At 35.7% G+C, this 24,592-nt stretch overlaps 1 protein-coding gene across 2 annotated transcripts in view; it reads left to right on the forward strand.

The window, feature by feature from the left end:
- Positions 1–15,171, forward strand: part of LOC145731083 (laminin subunit gamma-1-like) — a 38,562-nt gene extending 23,391 nt beyond the window's left edge. For both annotated transcript variants that reach the window (XM_081982672.1, XM_081982673.1), the window contains exons 6-7: positions 566–1,777; positions 14,743–15,171. In XM_081982672.1, the coding sequence (XP_081838798.1) occupies positions 566–1,777; positions 14,743–15,084 (1,554 nt within the window). In that variant the 3' untranslated portion in view covers positions 15,085–15,171. The remainder of the gene's footprint in view (positions 1–565; positions 1,778–14,742) is intronic.
- The last annotated feature ends 9,421 nt before the right edge of the window (positions 15,172–24,592 follow it).

The following is a 24,592-nucleotide window of genomic DNA, read 5'->3' on the forward strand; positions in this document are numbered from 1 at the left end:
TTCTTCAGTAATAAAAGTAAAAAAATTTGGTACCAAATGCTACGATATTAGTCTTGAGAATTAAAATAGTCCGAAAATTTAATTTACTTCTAGTCTTGTTTCAGAAAATTGAGTTGTACACTAATTAAAGTCCTGAAAATAGACTTTTGGACTCTCTTTAGTCCTAGTAAAGTTAGTTTTAACCTTAGAAATCAACTTTTAGATTATTTTTAGTAGCAAAAAATGAGTTTCACGTACAATACAATCTTTGTCTTGATTTCCGGACTGGTTTTAGTTTTTACCAGGAAGGCAGTCTGAGAAAACGAATTATAAGACTATTCCTAGTAGTTAATAGCAAGGTTTTAGACTATTCAGTACAAATTTGGACTCTCACAAGTCTTTACACTATAAAACGATATTTTAAATTGAAATTTGGAGGGCTGTATCTTAGGAAACGTTTTTCAGAAAAATCACATAATGCAAGTCAACTTATTTTTTGATTGGTGAATTATTGACACCGAATAATTGGTGATCCATTAAAACTGGATCACCCTGTTTGTTAACTGTGTAAATTAATTATTTTTAGGAGATTTTAAAGATCGGAGAAAGGGAGAAGGACATAGCCAGAACGTTAGAGGCAGTAGATGAGAATGTTTTCACTACTAAAGAAAAATCGAAAAGGGCCGAACACGACTTGGATCATGCCGAAGAATTTCTGATCGAAATTGAGGAAAGACTGTACGAAATCGAAGACAGTTTCGAACAACAAGCCAAAAAAGCATTCCAAGCAGCTTGGGAAAGGTCGAAATCGGTGGGTCAACAGTCAGACAAAATGACCCAAATAGCCCAGGAAGCAAGAGAAATGGCGGACATGCTGGATCTCAAAGCTGAAAATACAGCAGACGAAGCCAGAAAAGCGAAAAACCAATCTGTAGAAGCGTACGAGCAAATCAAAGCTATAAACTCCATTCAGCAGAACATTAGCGAAGCAGCCAGGAAATTGAACGTTGAAGTTCAGAACGCCGAGTTCAAACTGAACCGAACTCGTGAATGGACGGAAGATGTCAGCACCGAAGCTCGAGAAGTCAAAAACGACGCTCTAGCCTCACTGAACGAAGTCAACAACCTCATACTACCTCAAGTAAATGTCCTGGACGTCAGAAAACACTCGCAACAACTGGAGGAGGAAGCTTCCAGACTGAACGACCGCTCCAAGGAATTAACGCGAGAAGCTGAAAGTCTTCGTAGTAACGTAGAGGAGAAACAACTAGCCGGACGCGATTTATTAGAAACCGGCTTGGAACAACAAGAAGACATCGAAGACCTAAAAAACGACTTGGATTTCTGCGACGCGCAAGCCGGCCAAGCCATTAAACTTTGGAATGACATTCTGCAACGAGCTGAAGGAAACTACGAATTGATCACGGCGTTCGACACGGAAATGCAACAGTCCAAAGACCTGGCCGAGGAAGCGTTAAGAAGCATTCCAGACGTGCAAGCGACTCTTCGAGAAACCATCTCGGATAGCCGTGAAGCTGGCGACGTCATCCAGAACGCCAAAGACAACGTGGGAATGGCGCTGGAAAAGGCGAACGAGGCCAATCGTTTGGCGGACGAGGCGTCGAGAAAAACGCAACAAATCAAAAGTGAGGCGGAAGATTTGAGGAAGAACACGACCTTTTTAAAGGACGAGGCCGGGTTTATGTACGACAGGGTGTTGAACACTGAGGCCGAGCTGAAAAACCTGTGGGACAAAGCGAGGAGTAATAGTACTCTAGTGCACGATGCTAAGGAGAAGGTTAGTTGAATGGGCCTGTCCCACAATTTTTTTTTATTTCATAACTACAAAGGCGGATTGAAATAGTATATTTCATTACCAGTACAGAAATGAGGATTTTTCCGTGCGCGCGTGACAAATTCTCGTGTGAGGCGCAGCCGAATTATATTTTTTATTGTCGTTGAAGACCAGTAAAATTTGCTGGTTTAGGTTTTATCGAAAAATAATATAATTAAAATTCGAAAACGGCGCATCACCTTTCTGAACGGGACTCACCTGTCTAAAACTTCCTGGCTTGAAGGAGAGCGCTCTCGTTAAGAAATGTGGATTCGTCGGCTTGGATGGACTGGAGTGAGTAACACTCGCGAGTCGCGGTAATACGAAAAAAAGTCAAAAAAAGACGTGACAAGTTGAGTACGCTTTTAGCTTGATGCTGCTAGGTCGACACTTTGAATGGTACTGTCGCTATTGCGCACGCAGTTCTAGGTGTCCCTTATGATAGACAGTGTGCCGTATTGTCGCGGAAAAAAAGGTAAAAAAAAAGAAATACGAAATTTATAGGTCCTTAAGCGCATAAAAAAAGAGACAAGTTTTAGAGTTTATGAAACACAAGATCAAGTCAATAAATAAACTAAACAGTAATCAACATTTATTATACTTAGGTACCTGAAATCAACATAAACAAAAAATATCGCAAAAAATTATTAAGAAAATCGGGAATATTTATTTTTATTTTTAAAACAGTAAAAATGTAAGTACATACAACTCAAATTAACAAAAAAAATCATCATCATCAAACAGCCTGTCTCGTCCACTGCTGAACATAGGCCTCCGTTAACGATCTCCATTTATTTCGATCCTGGGCATCCTGGATCCAATTTGGTGCTACTCTTTTTATGTCATCCGTCCACCGGGTCGGCGGACGACCTCTGTTCCTGAACGCATCTTGCCTAGGTCTCCACTCTATGATCTTTTTGGTCCATCTTTCGTTGGTCATTCTTGCGACATGTCCAGCCCAGTTCCACTTTAGATATTGTTACGATTTTCCCGTGGGTTCACACAAAGTCAATTTAACTCAACAATTAATAACTTTATTTACACTTTAAAACACTCCGTACAATAATTAACACAGCTACTAAAAACACTACTACAAATCCACAATTACTCCGCTATTTAAACTTTACCGCGTTCCCCAAATTCACTACTACACTACCACTACTCTCTCGTCGACGCCGCTTCTTTTATATTCACAAACCACGTTCTAGAATGACCGCGAAACGCTTCGCGATTTGCGAACGTGCTCAACGTCCTCAACGTCCTTTCTGAAGTTAATCCAGTAGAATCGATCTCTTATTCTAGCCAAAGTCTGGTTTACTCCAAAGTGTCCTCCTCCGCGACTGTCGCAGCACATTCTCTTTGCAGGAATTGGGCACTATTGTTTGGTAAACAAAGCGTTTTCCGTCTGGACTTTCCCACTTGCGAGTAATTAAGTCATCTCGCAGTCGAAGCGAATTCCACTGCAACCAGTAACCCCTTACTGTTGGTCCATATCTGGAAATCTGTTGCCAATCCGGTTTCAAATCCTTCTCCAACCATCTTCTGATTACTTTCAAATCAGAGTCTGAGCGCTGTCCTTTTATTATGTCCTCCTTAGAAACGCAGCTCTTCATTCTTTTTATAGCCTCTTTATCTGTCACCATCGCGATTTGACCAATCCTCCAACCATTATGAATTTGTCCTTTCCGATACCTTAAGTCACTATCCAAAGCTTGACGATCCTCTACATATCGCGGTAAATGTCCTTCCGGGTTCTTCATTTCCTGCTCCTGGTTACGCCAGTTCTGCGGTGTCGGTAAACGAGACAGCTGTCTGCAATTCCATTGGTAATGTCCTTTACGTCCACAAATATAACATGTAATGTTTCTTTTAGCAGAGGAGTTCCGGTGATTTGTTCTAATGTCCTGATTTCGTCGGCACTGTGGGTTTGGAGAACAAGACCGCTGTCTGCAATTCCTTTTAATGTGTCCCGTACGTCCGCATCGATAACACTCCACTCTCGTGATCGGGCGTGATCGTTCTAATTGTGTGGACTGACTATTTCCTGATGCTGCCATTTGTTGCACTAATTGGCCTACCATTGCTTTAATTTCATCTATTAATGTAGCAACATGATCGGCTGGCGGTACTCTTTCCTCTTGAATAGGCTCTGGCTTTAAATCATTGCACGCAGCTTCAATTTCCAGCGCTCGAATCAGTAATTCGCTGTTGTTGCTCCCTTTGAACATCTTCAGCCATTTCTTTACCTCCGGATCTCGAATCCCATCTACAAAATACTGTGCCACAAGTTCTTCTTGGATTTCATCCGGGACGGCTGGGTAAGCCAGATGCACAAGGCGACGAATTTCGGTTTCAAACTCTTCTAGATTTTCACCAGTTTTCTGCTGTCTTGCTATTAATTGCGTTCGATACAGTCCTTTCTTATGTTGATCCCCATAACGACGTTCTAATGCAGCTACTAATGCTTCATAGTTGCTTCGTTGGGCGATAGGCAGAGTCTGTAACAGCTCCAATGCAGGTCCTCGTAGTGCCACTATTAGTGCTACAGTCATTTCCTTGGTACTCCATCCATTTGCATTTGCAGCGGCCTCAAATTGGAGTTGGTACATTGCCCATGAAGTTTGACCGTCGTATGTGGGAGGCTTGATCTTGTTTCCGGTTATCACTGTAGAGCTGGCTCCTCTGCTGTCAATTTTCCGCTCTAAGTCGCGTAGCTTTATCTTGACATCATTCTGAATTTTATTAATGTCGTCCCGAACATCATTAATGTCTTCCCGAACATCCTTTAATTTTTCCTCAACATCACACTCCATCTTTTTAAGTCTATGGGTTACATACTCTTGGATTTCTGTTTTGGTCCCCGCTAGAACGTTCAATATTTCTTCGTTACGTTTTTCTTGCCGCTCTCTATCTTCGTGACGCATTTCCATATCTTGTTATCTCATTCTTTCTTTTTCTTCCTTCTCTTGTTGTCGAATCCTTTCTTGTTCTTCTTTCTCTTGTTGTCGAATCTTTTCTGTTTGTTGTCGAATCCTTTCTTGTTCTTCTTTGTCTTGCTGTCGAATCCTTTCTGTTTGTTCTTGTTTCTCTTCTTGTTTTTCAAGCATTGCCATAATAGCTGCAAGTTGGGCCTCCATGTTTGCACTTTGACGTCTTGTTATTGGCATAAAATAAATTTAACACACCACTGTTCCGAAAATCTCTAGTCCGGTTCTGAACACAAGTCTCTAACCCGAAGTTTAGTTCCAATTCACGTCGCACTAAAGTCTGATCGCACTTCTGACACCAATTGTTACGATTTTCCCGTGGGTTCACACAAAGTCAATTTAACTCAACAATTAATAACTTTATTTACACTTTAAAACACTCCGTACAATAATTAACACAGCTACTAAAAACACTATTCCAATTCCACAATTACTCCGCTATTTAAACTTTACCGCGTTCCCCAAATTCACTACTACACTACCACTACTCTCTCGTCGACGCCGCTTCTTTTATATTCACAAACCACGTTCTAGAATGACCGCGAAACGCTTCGCGATTTGCTTCGAATCTTCCAGGTGTGGCGCTTCCTAACTGTGGCCTACTTTAATACGCGCCCCGCCAGATATTGCGGCGCATCGGTTTCATCAAGTATCGAGCATAGTAGGCCCAAACCGTAACAATATGTTATTCGCTGGATTGCATCGGTAATCCCTGTTCTCTGACGTATCCGATCATTCGGAATCCTGTCTCTCAGCGTGGCTCCCAACATGGAACGTTCCATGGCTCGCTGGGCCACTCTTACTTTATTTACTGATTTTCGTGTTAGAGTTAAGGTCTCCGAACCATAAGTCAGAACCGGCAGAACACACTGATCAAACACCCTCCGCTTAAGGCATATGGGGGTTTCGGACTTAAAAATGTGCTTCAGCTTCCCATAGGCGGCCCACGTTAGTCCTATCCTTCTTTTGATTTCGCAGGTTTGATTGTCTCTGCCAATCGTAATATCATGGCCCAGATATCTGTAGGATGTAACTTGGGAAATTTCTTTTCCTTCTACTAAGTAGTTTCGGTTTGGGACTAGATTTGTCATGAAACTTGTTTTCGATGGATTGATTTTAAGCCCAACTTTATGTGAAGCAGATGTTAGTCTCATAAGGAGTTCCTCTGCCTTATCCAAGCTATCTGAGATCAGTACAATATCGTCAGCGAACCGGAGGTGACTGAAATTTTCGCCGTTGATATTTGTACCCATATTCTCCAACTCGACACTCTTGAACATATACTCCAACAAAGTGTGGTCTGTCGTACACCGCGCTGCACTCTGAATCTATCTGTCTCTTCATGGAGTCTTACGCGTAAGACAAAAAAAATACAAGTAGGTAATTCTAAGAAAATTAATTTTGGACAGAACCGTTATTATTAATAGTAATATTTATTGTACAATTCGTATTATTGTTGAAGCTCAATCCCTTTTGCATTTCTTTTTGTTGAGCTAAAGATGTTGAAGCGGAGTGTTCGTGTCTGCTTTGGTTCTCTTGATTGACTGTTACAGATGTTGTAGTTTCCAAGTTACAAGGGCTAAACAACTTTCGTGATACTTCAATTTTTCTTTGTATGGACTCTTCTATATATCCTTCTGCTACATTGGAAGAAAGCCATCCTCCGTGTCTTGTCAAAGTGAGCAAATCACCGCCGTTTTCCACCAACATGGTTGCCGAAGAGCGCCTTAGCCCATGTCCGGTATATTCTTCGGGATTTTTTAGTTTTAGGTATTTTGCAACAAGTTTTGGAATACCACTGATAGTATGGCACCCAACATGTTGAGCGTAACATCTTTGGTTTCGGTATGCAACAAATAATCTTCTACTCTCCATATGTTTAGGGCGGAGATCTGCGTATTTACGGTAAATTGTACAGGGATCGAATTTGCAATTTTCATTGGTAATGGTAAAACTTCTTGACCTGTGAGTTTTTCCAACACGACAAGGAAACGCCCATTATCTTCCACATCATCTAAACTCAAACGTATTAAATCATCTCTGCGGCATGCACCGAAGATGCCAAACACTAAAATTACTTTTGCTAGTAGATATTCTCCATCTGAAGCTTAACATAAAAATTTGGTTACTTGTTCTGCTGTAAGAATCTTGGATTTCTTTGGTATATATCCTACAGCTTGTCGTTTCAAAAAAGCAATCGTTTTTGGATATTGATGGTGACTATTTTCTTTTATTGCCAAACAACTCTTTAACATAGAGAATCGACTCTATAAAGTGGAGGATATTATACTAAAAGAATATCGTCACTCACAATTTTGATTCGTTTCTGAGTCCGCCATTCGGTAAAACTGTTATATTCTTGTTCATATCTCAACCTGGATTTCACTGGTAATAAATCTGCACTCACTTCTGCCGCTCGTTGTAAGATATTTTCGGGAATATCCCGATTTTCTTCACAATCTGAATTCATTTTTGCAAAATGTAATAAATACATAAATACTTAATTTTCACTGACAGAAAATAAAATTTGTCATTAATAAATAAATCGTTGCTATAGACACATTACTCGTTTCTTTTTTTTCTTCGAGTTGCCATAGGATATCTAGTATCATGGATATCTATGTTTATTATTAAGCGCACGGAAAGAGGGATCGGGAAAAAATTTCCGTGCGCTGTTCCGAAAATGTCATATTTACTGTATTTTATAAACAGTTGAAAATGTAGTATTTTCTGTTAAGTATAATAAAAAAAGTTTTTAATTACGCTAATTCTTAGATTTTTACTAAGAAAATTGTCTAGGAAACTTGAAAATTGACTTGAAAACCGGAAAATTGACCTAAACACTTGAAAATTGACTTTAAAAGGTGAAAATAGACCCAAAAATTTGAAAACATGTCTTAGAAACTGAGAATCAACTTAAAAGTCAGTTTACAAATTTCTGATTCTGATTTTTAGGTTTTTAATAGGTAGATTAACTAGAAAACTTGAAAATTGATCTAAAAATTTGAAAACACGTCTTAGAAACTAAGAATTGACGTAAAAAGTTTTTAATTACGCTAATTCTTAGATTTTTACTAAGAAAATTGTCTAGGAAACTTGAAAATTGACTTGAAAACCGGAAAATTGACCTAAACACTTGAAAATTGACTTTAAAAGGTGAAAATAGACCTAAAAATTTTAAAACATGTCTTAGAAACTGAGAATCAACCTTAAAAGTCAGTTTACAAATTTCTGATTCTGATTTTTAGGTTTTTAATAGGGAGATTGACTAGAAAACTTGAAAATTGATCTAAAAATTTGAAAACACGTCTTAGAAACTAAGAATTGACGTAAAAAGTTTTTAATTACGCTAATTCTTAGATTTTTACTAAGAAAATTGTCTAGGAAACTTGAAAATTGACTTGAAAACCGGAAAATTGACCTAAACACTTGAAAATTGACTTTAAAAGGTGAAAATAGACCTAAAAATTTTAAAACATGTCTTAGAAACTGAGAATCAACTTAAAAGTCAGTTTACAAATTTCTGATTCTGATTTTTAGGTTTTTAATAGGTAGATTGACTAGAAAACATGAAAATTGATCTAAAAATTTGAAAACACGTCTTAGAAACTAAGAATTGACGTAAAAAGTTTTTAATTACGCTAATTCTTAGATTTTTACTAAGAAAATTGTCTAGGAAACTTGAAAATTGACTTGAAAACCGGAAAATTGACCTAAACACTTGAAAATTGACTTTAAAAGGTGAAAATAGACCTAAAAATTTTAAAACATGTCTTAGAAACTGAGAATCAACCTTAAAAGTCAGTTTACAAATTTCTGATTCTGATTTTTAGGTTTTTGATAGGTAGATTAACTAGAAAACTTGAAAATTGATCTAAAAATTTGAAAACACGTCTTAGAAACTAAGAATTGACGTAAAAAGTTTTTAATTACGCTAATTCTTAGATTTTTACTAAGAAAATTGTCTAGGAAACTTGAAAATTGACTTGAAAACCGGAAAATTGACCTAAACACTTGAAAATTGACTTTAAAAGGTGAAAATAGACCTAAAAATTTTAAAACATGTCTTAGAAACTGAGAATCAACTTAAAAGTCAGTTTACAAATTTCTGATTCTGATTTTTAGGTTTTTAATAGGTAGATTAACTAGAAAACTTGAAAATTGATCTAAAAATTTGAAAACACGTCTTAGAAACTAAGAATTGACGTAAAAAGTTTTTAATTACGCTAATTCTTAGATTTTTACTAAGAAAATTGTCTAGGAAACTTGAAAATTGACTTGAAAACCGGAAAATTGACCTAAACACTTGAAAATTGACTTTAAAAGGTGAAAATAGACCCAAAAATTTGAAAACATGTCTTAGAAACTGAGAATCAACCTTAAAAGTCAGTTTACAAATTTCTGATTCTGATTTTTAGGTTTTTAATAGGGAGATTGACTAGAAAACTTGAAAATTGATCTAAAAATTTGAAAACACGTCTTAGAAACTAAGAATTGACGTAAAAAGTTTTTAATTACGCTAATTCTTAGATTTTTACTAAGAAAATTGTCTAGGAAACTTGAAAATTGACTTGAAAACCGGAAAATTGACCTAAACACTTGAAAATTGACTTTAAAAGGTGAAAATAGACCTAAAAATTTTAAAACATGTCTTAGAAACTGAGAATCAACTTAAAAGTCAGTTTACAAATTTCTGATTCTGATTTTTAGGTTTTTAATAGGTAGATTGACTAGAAAACATGAAAATTGATCTAAAAATTTGAAAACACGTCTTAGAAACTAAGAATTGACGTAAAAAGTTTTTAATTACGCTAATTCTTAGATTATTACTAAGAAAATTGTCTAGGAAACTTGAAAATTGACTTGAAAACCGGAAAATTGACCTAAACACTTGAAAATTGACTTTAAAAGGTGAAAATAGACCCAAAAATTTGAAAACATGTCTTAGAAACTGAGAATCAACTTAAAAGTCAGTTTACAAATTTCTGATTCTGATTTTTAGGTTTTTAATAGGTAGATTGACTAGAAAACATGAAAATTGATCTAAAAATTTGAAAACACGTCTTAGAAACTAAGAATTGACGTAAAAAGTTTTTAATTACGCTAATTCTTAGATTTTTACTAAGAAAATTGTCTAGGAAACTTGAAAATTGACTTGAAAACCGGAAAATTGACCTAAACACTTGAAAATTGACTTTAAAAGGTGAAAATAGACCCAAAAATTTGAAAACATGTCTTAGAAACTGAGAATCAACTTAAAAGTCAGTTTACAAATTTCTGATTCTGATTTTTAGGTTTTTAATAGGTAGATTAACTAGAAAACTTGAAAATTGATCTAAAAATTTGAAAACACGTCTTAGAAACTAAGAATTGACGTAAAAAGTTTTTAATTACGCTAATTCTTAGATTTTTACTAAGAAAATTGTCTAGGAAACTTGAAAATTGACTTGAAAACCGGAAAATTGACCTAAACACTTGAAAATTGACTTTAAAAGGTGAAAATAGACCCAAAAATTTGAAAACATGTCTTAGAAACTGAGAATCAACTTAAAAGTCAGTTTACAAATTTCTGATTCTGATTTTTAGGTTTTTAATAGGTAGATTGACTAGAAAACATGAAAATTGATCTAAAAATTTGAAAACACGTCTTAGAAACTAAGAATTGACGTAAAAAGTTTTTAATTACGCTAATTCTTAGATTTTTACTAAGAAAATTGTCTAGGAAACTTGAAAATTGACTTGAAAACCGGAAAATTGACCTAAACACTTGAAAATTGACTTTAAAAGGTGAAAATAGACCCAAAAATTTGAAAACATGTCTTAGAAACTGAGAATCAACTTAAAAGTCAGTTTACAAATTTCTGATTCTGATTTTTAGGTTTTTAATAGGTAGATTAACTAGAAAACTTGAAAATTGATCTAAAAATTTGAAAACACGTCTTAGAAACTAAGAATTGACGTAAAAAGTTTTTAATTACGCTAATTCTTAGATTTTTACTAAGAAAATTGTCTAGGAAACTTGAAAATTGACTTGAAAACCGGAAAATTGACCTAAACACTTGAAAATTGACTTTAAAAGGTGAAAATAGACCTAAAAATTTTAAAACATGTCTTAGAAACTGAGAATCAACCTTAAAAGTCAGTTTACAAATTTCTGATTCTGATTTTTAGGTTTTTGATAGGGAGATTGACTAGAAAACTTGAAAATTGATCTAAAAATTTGAAAACACGTCTTAGAAACTAAGAATTGACGTAAAAAGTTTTTAATTACGCTAATTCTTAGATTTTTACTAAGAAAATTGTCTAGGAAACTTGAAAATTGACTTGAAAACCGGAAAATTGACCTAAACACTTGAAAATTGACTTTAAAAGGTGAAAATAGACCTAAAAATTTTAAAACATGTCTTAGAAACTGAGAATCAACCTAAAAGTCAGTTTACAAATTTCTGATTCTGATTTTTAGGTTTTTAATAGGTAGATTAACTAGAAAACTTGAAAATTGATCTAAAAATTTGAAAACACGTCTTAGAAACTAAGAATTGACGTAAAAAGTTTTTAATTACGCTAATTCTTAGATTTTTACTAAGAAAATTGTCTAGGAAACTTGAAAATTGACTTGAAAACCGGAAAATTGACCTAAACACTTGAAAATTGACTTTAAAAGGTGAAAATAGACCCAAAAATTTGAAAACATGTCTTAGAAACTGAGAATCAACCTAAAAGTCAGTTTACAAATTTCTGATTCTGATTTTTAGGTTTTTAATAGGGAGATTGACTAGAAAACTTGAAAATTGATCTAAAAATTTGAAAACACGTCTTAGAAACTAAGAATTGACGTAAAAAGTTTTTAATTACGCTAATTCTTAGATTTTTACTAAGAAAATTGTCTAGGAAACTTGAAAATTGACTTGAAAACCGGAAAATTGACCTAAACACTTGAAAATTGACTTTAAAAGGTGAAAATAGACCTAAAAATTTTAAAACATGTCTTAGAAACTGAGAATCAACCTAAAAGTCAGTTTACAAATTTCTGATTCTGATTTTTAGGTTTTTAATAGGGAGATTGACTAGAAAACTTGAAAATTGATCTAAAAATTTGAAAACACGTCTTAGAAACTAAGAATTGACGTAAAAAGTTTTTAATTACGCTAATTCTTAGATTTTTACTAAGAAAATTGTCTAGGAAACTTGAAAATTGACTTGAAAACTGGAAAATTGACCTAAACACTTGAAAATTGACTTTAAAAGGTGAAAATAGACCTAAAAATTTTAAAACATGCCTTAGAAACTGAGAATCAACCTAAAAGTCAGTTTACAAATTTCTGATTCTGATTTTTAGGTTTTTAATAGGGAGATTGACTAGAAAACTTGAAAATTGATCTAAAAATTTGAAAACACGTCTTAGAAACTAAGAATTGACGTAAAAAGTTTTTAATTACGCTAATTCTTAGATTTTTACTAAGAAAATTGTCTAGGAAACTTGAAAATTGACTTGAAAACCGGAAAATTGACCTAAACACTTGAAAATTGACTTTAAAAGGTGAAAATAGACCTAAAAATTTTAAAACATGTCTTAGAAACTGAGACTCAACCTAAAAGTCAGTTTACAAATTTCTGATTCTGATTTTTAGGTTTTTAATAGGTAGATTAACTAGAAAACTTGAAAATTGATCTAAAAATTTGAAAACACGTCTTAGAAACTAAGAATTGACGTAAAAAGTTTTTAATTACGCTAATTCTTAGATTTTTACTAAGAAAATTGTCTAGGAAACTTGAAAATTGACTTGAAAACCGGAAAATTGACCTAAACACTTGAAAATTGACTTTAAAAGGTGAAAATAGACCTAAAAATTTTAAAACATGCCTTAGAAACTGAGAATCAACCTAAAAGTCAGTTTGCAAATTTCTGATTCTGATTTTTAGGTTTTTAATAGGGAGATTGACTAGAAAACTTGAAAATTGATCTAAAAATTTGAAAACACGTCTTAGAAACTAAGAATTGACGTAAAAAGTTTTTAATTACGCTAATTCTTAGATTTTTACTAAGAAAATTGTCTAGGAAACTTGAAAATTGACTTGAAAACCGGAAAATTGACCTAAACACTTGAAAATTGACTTTAAAAGGTGAAAATAGACCTAAAAATTTTAAAACATGTCTTAGAAACTGAGACTCAACCTAAAAGTCAGTTTACAAATTTCTGATTCTGATTTTTAGGTTTTTAATAGGTAGATTAACTAGAAAACTTGAAAATTGATCTAAAAATTTGAAAACACGTCTTAGAAACTAAGAATTGACGTAAAAAGTTTTTAATTACGCTAATTCTTAGATTTTTACTAAGAAAATTGTCTAGGAAACTTGAAAATTGACTTGAAAACCGGAAAATTGACCTAAACACTTGAAAATTGACTTTAAAAGGTGAAAATAGACCTAAAAATTTTAAAACATGTCTTAGAAACTGAGAATCAACCTAAAAGTCAGTTTACAAATTTCTGATTCTGATTTTTAGGTTTTTAATAGGGAGATTGACTAGAAAACTTGAAAATTGATCTAAAAATTTGAAAACACGTCTTAGAAACTAAGAATTGACGTAAAAAGTTTTTAATTACGCTAATTCTTAGATTTTTACTAAGAAAATTTTCTAGGAAACTTGAAAATTGACTTGAAAACCGGAAAAAACACTTGAAAATTGACTTTAAAAGGTGAAAATAGACCTAAAAATTTTAAAACATGTCTTAGAAACTGAGAATCAACCTTAAAAGTCAGTTTACAAATTTCTGATTCTGATTTTTAGGTTTTTAATAGGTAGATTAACTAGAAAACTTGAAAATTGATCTAAAAATTTTAAAACACGTCTTAGAAACTAAGAATTGACGTAAAAAGTTTTTAATTACGCTAATTCTTAGATTTTTACTAAGAAAATTGTCTAGGAAACTTGAAAATTGACTTGAAAACCGGAAAATTGACCTAAACACTTGAAAATTGACTTTAAAAGGTGAAAATAGACCCAAAAATTTGAAAACATGTCTTAGAAACTGAGAATCAACTTAAAAGTCAGTTTACAAATTTCTGATTCTGATTTTTAGGTTTTTAATAGGTAGATTAACTAGAAAACTTGAAAATTGGTCTAAAAATTTGAAAACACGTCTTAGAAACTAAGAATTGACGTAATAATACATTTCAATATTTTAGTCTTGAAAATAGTCTTAAATACAGGATATTGACATTAATTCATAAAACTTGACTTGAAGACTAACTTGTCAGGTTTGTTTGGGTTATCTTCACCAAATTTTTGACATAGCAGATTTAAAAAACTATTTTTACATTTTCCATAGATTTAAACATGCCATTTCACGCTTTGTCAGTATTAAATTGACTTCTAGACGCTTCACTTTGCTTTAAGACTGAAAAATCGAATTTTAAACAATTTTTTCTAGTAAAAGTTAAGTTTCAGACTCTTCATTGATGAAAGTAAACAATTTTCGCATTAAATGCTACGATATTAGTCTTAAACACTAATTTTTAGAATTAAATTAGTCCAAAAATTGACTATTTTCAAAAATGTCAAAAATTAACTCGTAAACCTCACAGATGACCAGATTTGAACCATTTTAAAGTAAAAAATACAATAACCCAAGTAGACATTTTTGTCAATTTTGAATAATATCCAGTGAGCGTAGAAAATAAAGACTATCAACAATTTTGAAGGTCTGTGTCTTCCTTAGGAAGCGTTTCTTCAGGAAAATGACATAATGCATGTGTGTGCTATTTTTTGATTTCCATTGTCATTTGCCGCATTCGTTTTCAAGCTCTCTGGAGCGAGCAGAGCGGTTTTGACGTCACAATAACGCAATTTGACAATGGTTGTCCCAAATTACGTCATCGTGACGTCAAAACCGCTCTGCTCGCTCCAGAGAGCTTGAAAACTTTACCGCTTTTCTTAGGTTGGTAGAGCGGGTAAAGACACGGACGCTGTTCAAACTAGGGTGGCTGAACTGCTGAATGACGTGCAGAGCATCGTCAACGAGCTGCAAAACACCCCCGACATCAGTGACGCGGACTTGACGCGATTGGAAGAGGAAATTCGGTTTACGGAAATTGAGTTGAAGGACACGAGGCTGGAGGAACGTTTGGACGAGCTACAGAAACAGCACAAAACCCAAAACGAGTTGATTGAGAGCTACAAGGAACAGATTAAGGTTCTGCAAGCTGATGTGGATAATATCGAACAAATTGTTAGCAATTTACCGGACGGTTGTTATCGTCGGGTTGAATTGGAGCCGTAGACTAGAGATTTTCCGCCCATTATCGGATCTATTAAAAACTGTCACCAAATTGCGTTAAAAATAAATAGTAATATTAGTTTTTTTTAATACAGAAGTTTCCTTATTATGTATCCTTCAAGGTATGGTGTCTCAAATTGGTTCTACATGTATTGGGATCTCGAAAACGGTAAGAGCTACAGAGTCGGTTAAATGGGGAAAGTTTTAGAGAATTTTATGTGAAACTTATTTCCGTTTTCCGAATTAAATTATCTTTCTACGTTTTCCGGAAAATTGGGAAAACGTCAAAGGAATGTTAGGTGATACAGTCAAGTGTTGTCAAATAACCTTTTTACTGCCTATTCGCCACTAGGACACAACATTGGCGCAGTCCAGTGATGGATCCTGATCAAGTCAAAGACCTGCTCGATGCGTTGGCGACCCAGGCTCAAATACAACAACGACACTTACTCAAATGAAGCAGACTAGACTAACCTAAGACTGACTGTATTCGAAAACTCCGACCCATCGTATCGTGAAGTAAAAGAAAAATGCTGGCCCCATGAAATTGACAGTCAAAATTATAAGAACCTAGTGGACATTCTTAGAACTAGACCGATAAGCGTGCCTTCAAATGGAAATGCTACCAGATGAGACATTGGACAAATACATTCTGCTGTTTCAATGCAACAGTAGAGGAACTTCGTGTGTTTCTTGTACTGCTGCCCATGAAACAATCCAAACTAGCCCCTCTGCGAACTAGAATCCTCGCAAAACTGCAAGAAACCCGAGGAAAGGTCGTGTTTGATGATATCATGAGCGACGCCCGTATCTTTCTTCAAAACAGCAGCAGATTCTCAAGAATTTCAGTGTCCTACTAGTGCAGTGAAACATAAAGAATCAGCCGGATCTTCCAGCTCCAAATGTGACATCAAGGCAAGGATCCTCCTAGCAATTGCTGAGTTTCACTGGTCTTATAACTGTCCATACAAGTATCACAAGTGTTCATGTTGTCAAATTGATGGCAATCTTGAGCGCCAATGTATGGCGCAACCGAAATCGCAGAAAAAGCAAATATTCCAGAAGAAAAATTGGAAACATTAATCATCGGCATAATGCAGAACAACTGTGATACGATCAAATCTCAAATCCAAGTAAATCGGTCCGCATTATTATTTACGGTCGATTCCGGATCAGAATTTACGATTATTGATGAGAAATCCCACAAGTTTATTGGTTCTCCGGAACTAAAACGCACTTTTCTTCGTGGCCATAGTTTTGATGGCCATCATGCCATTTCAAAGGACAATTTGAGGAAACCCTCTCTTTTAATGGTCAACAGTGAAAACAAACAGTGTTTGTAGCAAAAGAAGGATCCAGTAACATTCTTGGTCTTTTTGCTTGTGAAGCACATGGACTCCTAGACTTCAGGAGTCAATCTGTCCTAACAAAATTGCAGTCTACCTTCCCAGAAGTTTTATGGCCTGGACTTGGACACTGCAAACAGCAAACCTGGCTTGCTTAAGCTTGCAGAGATGATGTCCAGGCCGAGCTTAAACGACTCGAGGATCTGGGTGTACTCAGTCCTGTCTCCTACTCAGAATGGGCTGTTCCCATTGTGGTAGGATCCATCCGTATATGCAATGATTACAGTACTGGCCTGAATGCATTGGAACCAGATTGGTCTTCTTCTGCCTTTACCGGAAGATATTTCTGCATCTTTCAACGGAGGTGTAAAGTTTTTAGTAAAATTCTTCGTTGCAAATCGAGCTGGATGATGATTCCAAAGTTCTGGCTACTATTAACCCTTCAAATGGCTTCGACAACTACAACCGCCTTCCATTTGGATCTAAACCAGCCTAACCCTAGCCCTAACCTAACCCGCTGTTATCCATTTTTGGCAGCAAGAAAGGAATCTCTGCCCTCGAAGGACTGCAGAGATGAGCACTGATTCTCTGATAGTACGACTTTAGCATACGTACCACCAGTTTGGGTGAAGTAGACGCTTTGTCCCGTCTAATTGCAAACCGTCAACATGACTCAGATGAAGTCATCGGTGCACTAGATGCGGTGGAAATCGAGTTTGAGGAAGAGCTGGCAAATGATATCCATGAACTACCACTCACATTCCAGGACATAGTCAAAGCAACTAATGTAGATCCAAAGAGACGATCTAACGAATCTAAGGATTGCATCATGAACAAGTCCCGCGTTGTCGTGCCAGAGCGTCCCTAGAAGCGAATTCTCAAGTCACTTCATGTTGGACACCCAGGAATTCAACAAGCAGAAGCCTACAACTTATGTTTATTGGCCAAGCAGCAAAAAATCTTATTAAACATCAGCTTTAGTCTTGCCCTAAGCCTACCGCGCCTTGGCAACGGACTTCGCCGGCCAATCAACGGACTTAATTATTGTGGACAGCTATTCCAAATTTCCTGAGATCCAGGCCATGTCAGCAATCACGTCCAATGCACTCATTAACGTCCTTCGATCAATAATTGCTCGTTTCGGTCTTCCGGAAAAACTTGAGCATACATTTTCTACACCATACCATCCTCAATCCAATGGTCAAGCTGGACGTTTTGTAGAAACTTTTAAGCGAAGTTTGATCATCTTTAGCCTTCTTCTACCAACCACAAGCAGTTGTGTTAGAGACGAAGCAATGGAATCGCAATTTAACCGCCACAATGTCCGAACGTTTCAAGTAGGCGACTTAATCTACTGTCGTCGTCTTCGCAATCAACCGTGGATCGAAGCTGTTAAAGGAGTCAACCAACTTAACTCAACTTAAGAAGAGGTGACTGAAGACAATAATGTAAATGTTCTTTTTGACGCATTTTAACCGTCCGCAGGGCCCCATGGCAAGGGCAATGCGGATGGTAGATGAATGGTGCCGTTTGGCAGGACTCAGTATCAATCCGAAGAAGGTCCAGCTTATGCGATTCAGCAAGAAGCGGAACCTTGACATAAAACCCATGATTGTTCTGTCAGGGACGAATCTCAAATACCACCTCACGGTGAAATATCTAGGTATACACCTAGATACCAAACTATCATGGTGGCGATCATCTTGCTTCCAGGGGCAAGCCATGAATATACAATGGGCCTGAAAGAGGGCTGTTGGTGGCACCTGGGGTCTAAATCTCAGAGTGCTCTACTGCACCGCAGTCAGGCCCATAATTATCTTACGGGGCCATAGTGTGGTGGCCCTGTGTAGAACAAAGTTCAGCAACCGCTCTCCAAAGAGCGGCGTGCCTGGTGGTGACAGGGGCACATGAGGACCACTCCTTCTAGGGTCCTGGAGGTGATGTTAAAACTCATGTCCCTCGAACTGTGCGTGAGAATGGAGGCTCCACGTGGGCGGCCAACTACAAGCCTGCTCATTTGGGCACGGCAGGATATGGGGCTGGGCCACAGACCAGTGTCCGCTCCTACTGATCATCAGATCCTCAAATCTCTTCAAAGTCATAGTTCCTGATAGAGAAGAGTGGGGGGGATTACGGACCGGAATTCCTCCGGAATAGCGACGTCTGGTACACAGATGGATCGTTGGTAGCAGGAAGCGCGGGGGCCGGCATTTTTGCCGGCTCCAGACGCTCGTCACAGAGTATCGCTCTCGGTAGTTACACTACAGTCTTTCAGACTGAAGTATATGCCATCCTTGTCTGCGGGTGGGTTCTCCTATCCGACCCGAAGAGGTGTGACAGAACAGTCATCTGCTCCGACAGAATATTATTTTGTTGCCAATGCTGTTTGCTAACTCCAGACATGTGCAGCAGTTACGTTAATATCAGCACAGTGGCTGCTTTTTCTTGACAAATCACAAACTACCCCTTTGTTAACTAGGGCTTGTGGCCCACCATATTGAACCGACTTTTGACAGTGACAAGCCAACATATGCACTGTCATTTCGAATTCAGACGAACATCTACCAAATTGAAATTTCAGAGTCTGATAACCTGGGCAGTACCGATACAGAAGTGAAGAAGATTTTAACACTGCACCTGCCTATTTCAGAGTACGACACTCTCGGCTCGGACTCGGACGGAGACGGTAGCCGTTTCGTTTTGAATTTCTCCGTTAATTTCTTATTTGGTGTCAGGGGGCGCTGAAGGTTCCTCGACTTCGTCCGAGTCGCCGCCATCAGGCAGCGTGGGGCGTAAGCCCTATAACGCGCGCAAATCGAAAGGTAAGAGCAGCGCCAAAGGACTGAGACATGTGAGGTCCTCTAGCGGCTATTCCAGTCACAACGAACGAATACACCCGCCCACTAGGTTAGTATCAGCAAATTGGCAACCCTGTTTTGTTTATTACATTTTCAATATGGCCGCTGGTGAGGCTTTCGTTGCGTCAACCATCAAATAGTGGTGGTGTTGCCAAACTTTATTTTTTCTGTTCCGATAGGAATATAAAAAAGGCAACACTGTTTTCCTTTTTTCAGACGTGAGTTTAAGAGACTTTTCAGATGTTGAATACGAAAAAGGTCATCACAAATCGCGGGGAATGTCCAAGCTTACCAGAGAAGCATTCCAAATCAATGTGTAAAATATCTCCGTTAGGTTTATTAAATCGACTCGTGAGGGCGTGCCAAAGAATTTACGAATTGGGACATTATTTCAATTTAAGTCGTATTTTCACTCACTTTGTTTAGATTTTTTTTTTGTTTTATAAACATTTTATATTGATAATATACACGAATTTTTGTATATTACTTCTAGGATGTTGTAAAAACATTATTATCACAGACGTTCCATCTATCTCCTCGTCGCTTCAAATTGGCGGTAAAATTCACCATTACTTCACTTTGACATGTGACATAAACATAAACAATTTGAATCTTAACGCCAATTTGACAGGTGGACATTATCTCTGTCTTTATTCAAAAAATAGCCCCCATTAAATGTATGAAAAATGTCACTTAATAGAAATTGATCCAGTTCCACCCCTTTCTCTCCTTCACTGTTCACAATTTTTTTTTTCGTGGATTTCCTCTCAAATACTATTGTAACATTTGTTAAATGTAAGAAAATAAATAAAATGTTAGTTAAAAAGAAAAAACCATGTTTTCTTATTTATTACACTCGTTAAAGTCCCCTTTATAAAGCAGGTAAGTGACAAAAGGCAAATTAATCAGAAACTTAACTTTTCTTGACAAATGGCGAAGGCGCTTAAGTATTAAGAGAAACTGAAATGTACCTTTTTGCGTTTCTGCTCTCCTAATGAGATGTTTGATTTGTGGTAAAAATGTAAATTTTCCACAAAATGGCATTTTGTATCAGGATCACAGAAGTATTAAAGAGGTATTTTTTGTCTTCTTGACAATATGCGAATGACGAGTGTATCGGGAGTAACTGAAGTTTACCTCTTTGCATTTTCTGCTCTCCTAATGAGATGGTTCGATTTTTGGTAAAAATGTAAATTTTCCACAAAAATGGCATTTTGTATCATTCCATAAAAATGGCATTTTGTATCAGGATCACAGAAAGTATTAAAGAGGTATTTTTGTCTTCTTGACAATATGGCGAATAAGAATGTATCGGGAGTAACTGAAGTTTACCTCTTTGCATTTTCTGCTCTCCTAATGAGATGTTCGATTTTTGGTAAAAATGTAAGTTTTATACAAAAATGGCATATTGTATCAGGATCACAGAAGTATTAAAGAGGTATTTTTTGTCTTCTTGACAATATGGCGAATAAGAATGTATCGGAGTAACTGAAGTTTACCTCTTTGCATTTTCTGCTCTCCTAATGAGATGTTCGATTTTTGGTAAAAATGTAATTTTCCACAAAAATGGCATATTGTATCAGGATCACAGAAGTATTAAAGAGGTATTTTTTGTCTTTCTTGACAATATGGCGAATGACGAGTGTATCGGGAGTAACTGAAGTTTACCTCTTTGCATTTTCTGCTCTCCTAATGAGATGTTCGATTTTTGGTAAAAATGTAAATTTTTCCATAAAAATGGCATTTGTATCAGGATCACAGAAGTATTAAAGAGGTATTTTTTGTCTTCTTGACAATATGGTGAATAAGAATGTATCGGGAGTAACTGAAGTTTACCTCTTTGCATTTTCTGCTCTCCTAATGAGATGTTCGATTTTTGGTAAAAATGTAATTTTCCACAAAATGGCATTTTGTATCAGGATCACAGAAGTATTAAAGAGGTATTTTTTGTCTTCTTGACAATATGGTGAATGAGAATGTATCGGGAGTAACTGAAGTTTACCTCTTTGCATTTTCTGCTCTCCTAATGAGATGTTCGATTTTTGGTAAAAATGTAAATTTATACAAAAATGGCATTTGTATCAGGATCACAGAAGTATTAAAGAGGTATTTTTTGTCTTCTTGACAATATGGCTGAATGAGAATGTATCGGGAGTAACTGAAGTTTACCTCTTTGCATTTTCTGCTCTCCTAATGAGATGTTCGATTTTTGGTAAAAATGTAAATTTTCCACAAAAATGGCATTTGTATCAGGATCACAGAAGTATTAAAGAGGTATTTTTTGTCTTCTTGACAATATGGCGAATGACGAGTGTATCGGAGTAACTGAAGTTTACCTCTTTGCATTTTCTGCTCTCCTAATGAGATGTTCGATTTTTGGTAAAAATGTAAATTTTACACAAAAATGGCATTTTGTATCAGGATCACAGAAGTATAAAGAGGTATTTTTTGTCTTCTTGACAATATGGTGAATGAGAGTGTATCGGGAGTAACTGAAGTTTACCTCTTTGCATTTTCTGCTCTCCTAATGAGATGTTCGATTTTTGGTAAAAATGTAAATTTTACACAAAAATGGCATTTTGTATCAGGATCACAGAAGTATTAAAGAGGTATTTTTGTCTTCTTGACAATATGGCGAATAAGAATGTATCGGGAGTAACTGAAGTTTACCTCTTTGCATTTTCTGCTCTCCTAATGAGATGTTCGATTTTGGTAAAAATGTAAATTTTACACAAAAATGGCATTTTGTATCAGGATCACAGAAGTATTAAAGAGGTATTTTTTGTCTTTCTTGACAATATGGCGAATGACGAAGTGTATCGGGAGTAACTGAAGTTTACCTCTTTGCATTTTCTGCTCTCCTAATGAGATGTTCGATTTTTGGTAAAAATGTAAATTTTATACAAAAATGGCATTTTGTATCAGGATCACAGAAGTATTAAAGAGGTATTTTTTGTCTTCTTGACAATATGGCGAATGAAGATGTATCGGGAGTAACTGAAGTTTTACCTCTTTGCATTTTTCTGCTCTCCTAATGAGATGTCGATTTTTGGTAAAAATGTAAATTTTATACAAAAATGGCATATTGTTCCAGGATCAAGAAGTATTAAAGAGGTATTTTTGTCTTCTTGACAATATGGCGAATGAGAATGTATCGGGAGTAACTGAAGTTTACCTCTTTGCATTTTCTGCTCTCCTAATGAGATGTTCGATTTGGTAAAAATGTAATTTTCCACAAAAATGGCATATTGTATCCGGATCACGAAGTATTAAAGAGGTATTTTTTGTCTTCTTGACAATATGGCGAATGAAGAATGTATCGGGAGTAACTGAAGTTTACCTCTTTGCATTTTTGCTCTCCTAATGAGATGTTCGATTTTTGGTAAAAATGTAAATTTTATACAAAAATGGCATTTTGTACTCAGGATCACAGAAGTATTAAAGAGGTATTTTTTGTCTTCTTGGACAATATGGCGAATAAGAATGTATCGGGAGTAACTGAAGTTACCTCTTGCATTTTCTGCTCTCCTAATGAGATGTTCGATTTTTGGTAAAAATGTAAATTTTCCACAAAAATGGCATATTGTATCAGGATCACAGAAGTATTAAAGAGGTAGTTTTTTGTCTTCTTGACAATATGGCGAATGCGAAGTGTATCGGGAGTAACTGAAGTTACCTCTTTGCATTTTCTGCTCTCCTATGAGATGTTCGATTTTTGGTAAAAATGTAAATTTTTCACAAAAATGGCATTTGTATCAGGATCACAGAAGTATTAAAGAGGTATTTTTTGTCTTCTTGACAATATGCGAATAAGAATGTATCGGGAGTAACTGAAGTTTACCTCTTGCATTTTCTGCTCTCCTAATGAGATGTTCGATTTTTGGTAAAAAATGTAAATTTATACACAAAATGGCATTTTGTATCAGGATCACAGAAGTATTAAAGAGGTATTTTTTGTCTTCTTGACAATATGGCGAATGAGAATGTATCGGGAGTAACTGAAGTTACCTCTTTGCATTTTCTGCTCTCCTAATGAGATGTTCGATTTTGGTAAAAATGTAAATTTCCACAAAAATGGCATATTGTATCAGGATCACAGAAGTATTAAAGAGGTATTTTTTGTCTTCTTGACAATAATGGCGAATAAGAATGTATCGGGAGTAACTGAAGTTGACCTCTTTGCATTTTCTGCTCTCCTAATGAGATGTTCGATTTTTGGTAAAAATGTAATTTATACAAAATGGCATATTGTATCAGGATCACAGAAGTATTAAAGAGGTATTTTTTGTCTTCTTGACAATATGGTGAATAAGAATGTATCGGGAGTAACTGAAGTTTACCTCTTTGCATTTTCTGCTCTCCTAATGAGATGTTCGATTTTTGGTAAAAATGTAAATTTTATACAAAAATGGCATTTGTATCAGGATCACAGAAGTATTAAAGAGGTATTTTTTGTCTTCTTGACAATATGGCGAATGAAGATGTATCGGGAGTAACTGAAGTTTACCTCTTTGCATTTTCTGCTCTCCTAATGAGATGTTCGATTTTTGGTAAAAGTAAATTTTATACAAAAATGGCATTTTGTATCAGGATCACAGAAGTATTAAAGAGGTATTTTTTGTCTTCTTGACATATGGTGAATAAGATGTATCGGGAGTAACTGAAGTTTACCTCTTTGCATTTCTGCTCTCCTAATGAATGTTCGATTTTGGTAAAAATGTAAATTTTCCACAAAAATGGCATTTTGTATCAGGATCACAGAAGTATTAAAGAGGTATTTTTTGTCTCTTCTTGACATATGGCGAATAGACATGTATCGGGAGTAACTGAAAGTTTACCTCTTTGCATTTTCTGCTCTCCTAATGAGATGTTCGATTTTTGGTAAAAATGTAAATTTTATACAAAAATGGCATTTTGTATCAGGATCACAGAAGTATTAAAGAGGTATTTTTGTCTTCTTGACAAGTATGGTGAATAAGAATGTATCGGGAGTAACTGAAGTTTACTCTTGCATTTTTCTGCTCTCCACTAATGAGATGTTCGATTTTTGGTAAAAATGTAAATTTTTCCACAAAAAATGGCATATTTGTTCAGGATCACAGAAGTATTAAAGAGGTATTTTTGTCTTCTTGACAATATGGCGAATAAGAATGTTCGGGAGTAACTGAAGTTTACCTCTTTGCATTTCTGCTCTCCTAATGAGATGTTCGATTTTTGGAAAAATGTAAATTTTATACAAAAATGGCATTTGTATCAGGATCACAGAAGTTAAAGAGTATTTTTTGTCTTCTTGACAATATGGCGAAT

This window comes from Ips typographus, linkage group LG6, assembly GCF_016097725.1.
Source record: "Ips typographus isolate SLU linkage group LG6, UJ_Ityp_2.0, whole genome shotgun sequence".
Classification (NCBI taxonomy): domain Eukaryota; kingdom Metazoa; phylum Arthropoda; class Insecta; order Coleoptera; family Curculionidae; genus Ips; species Ips typographus.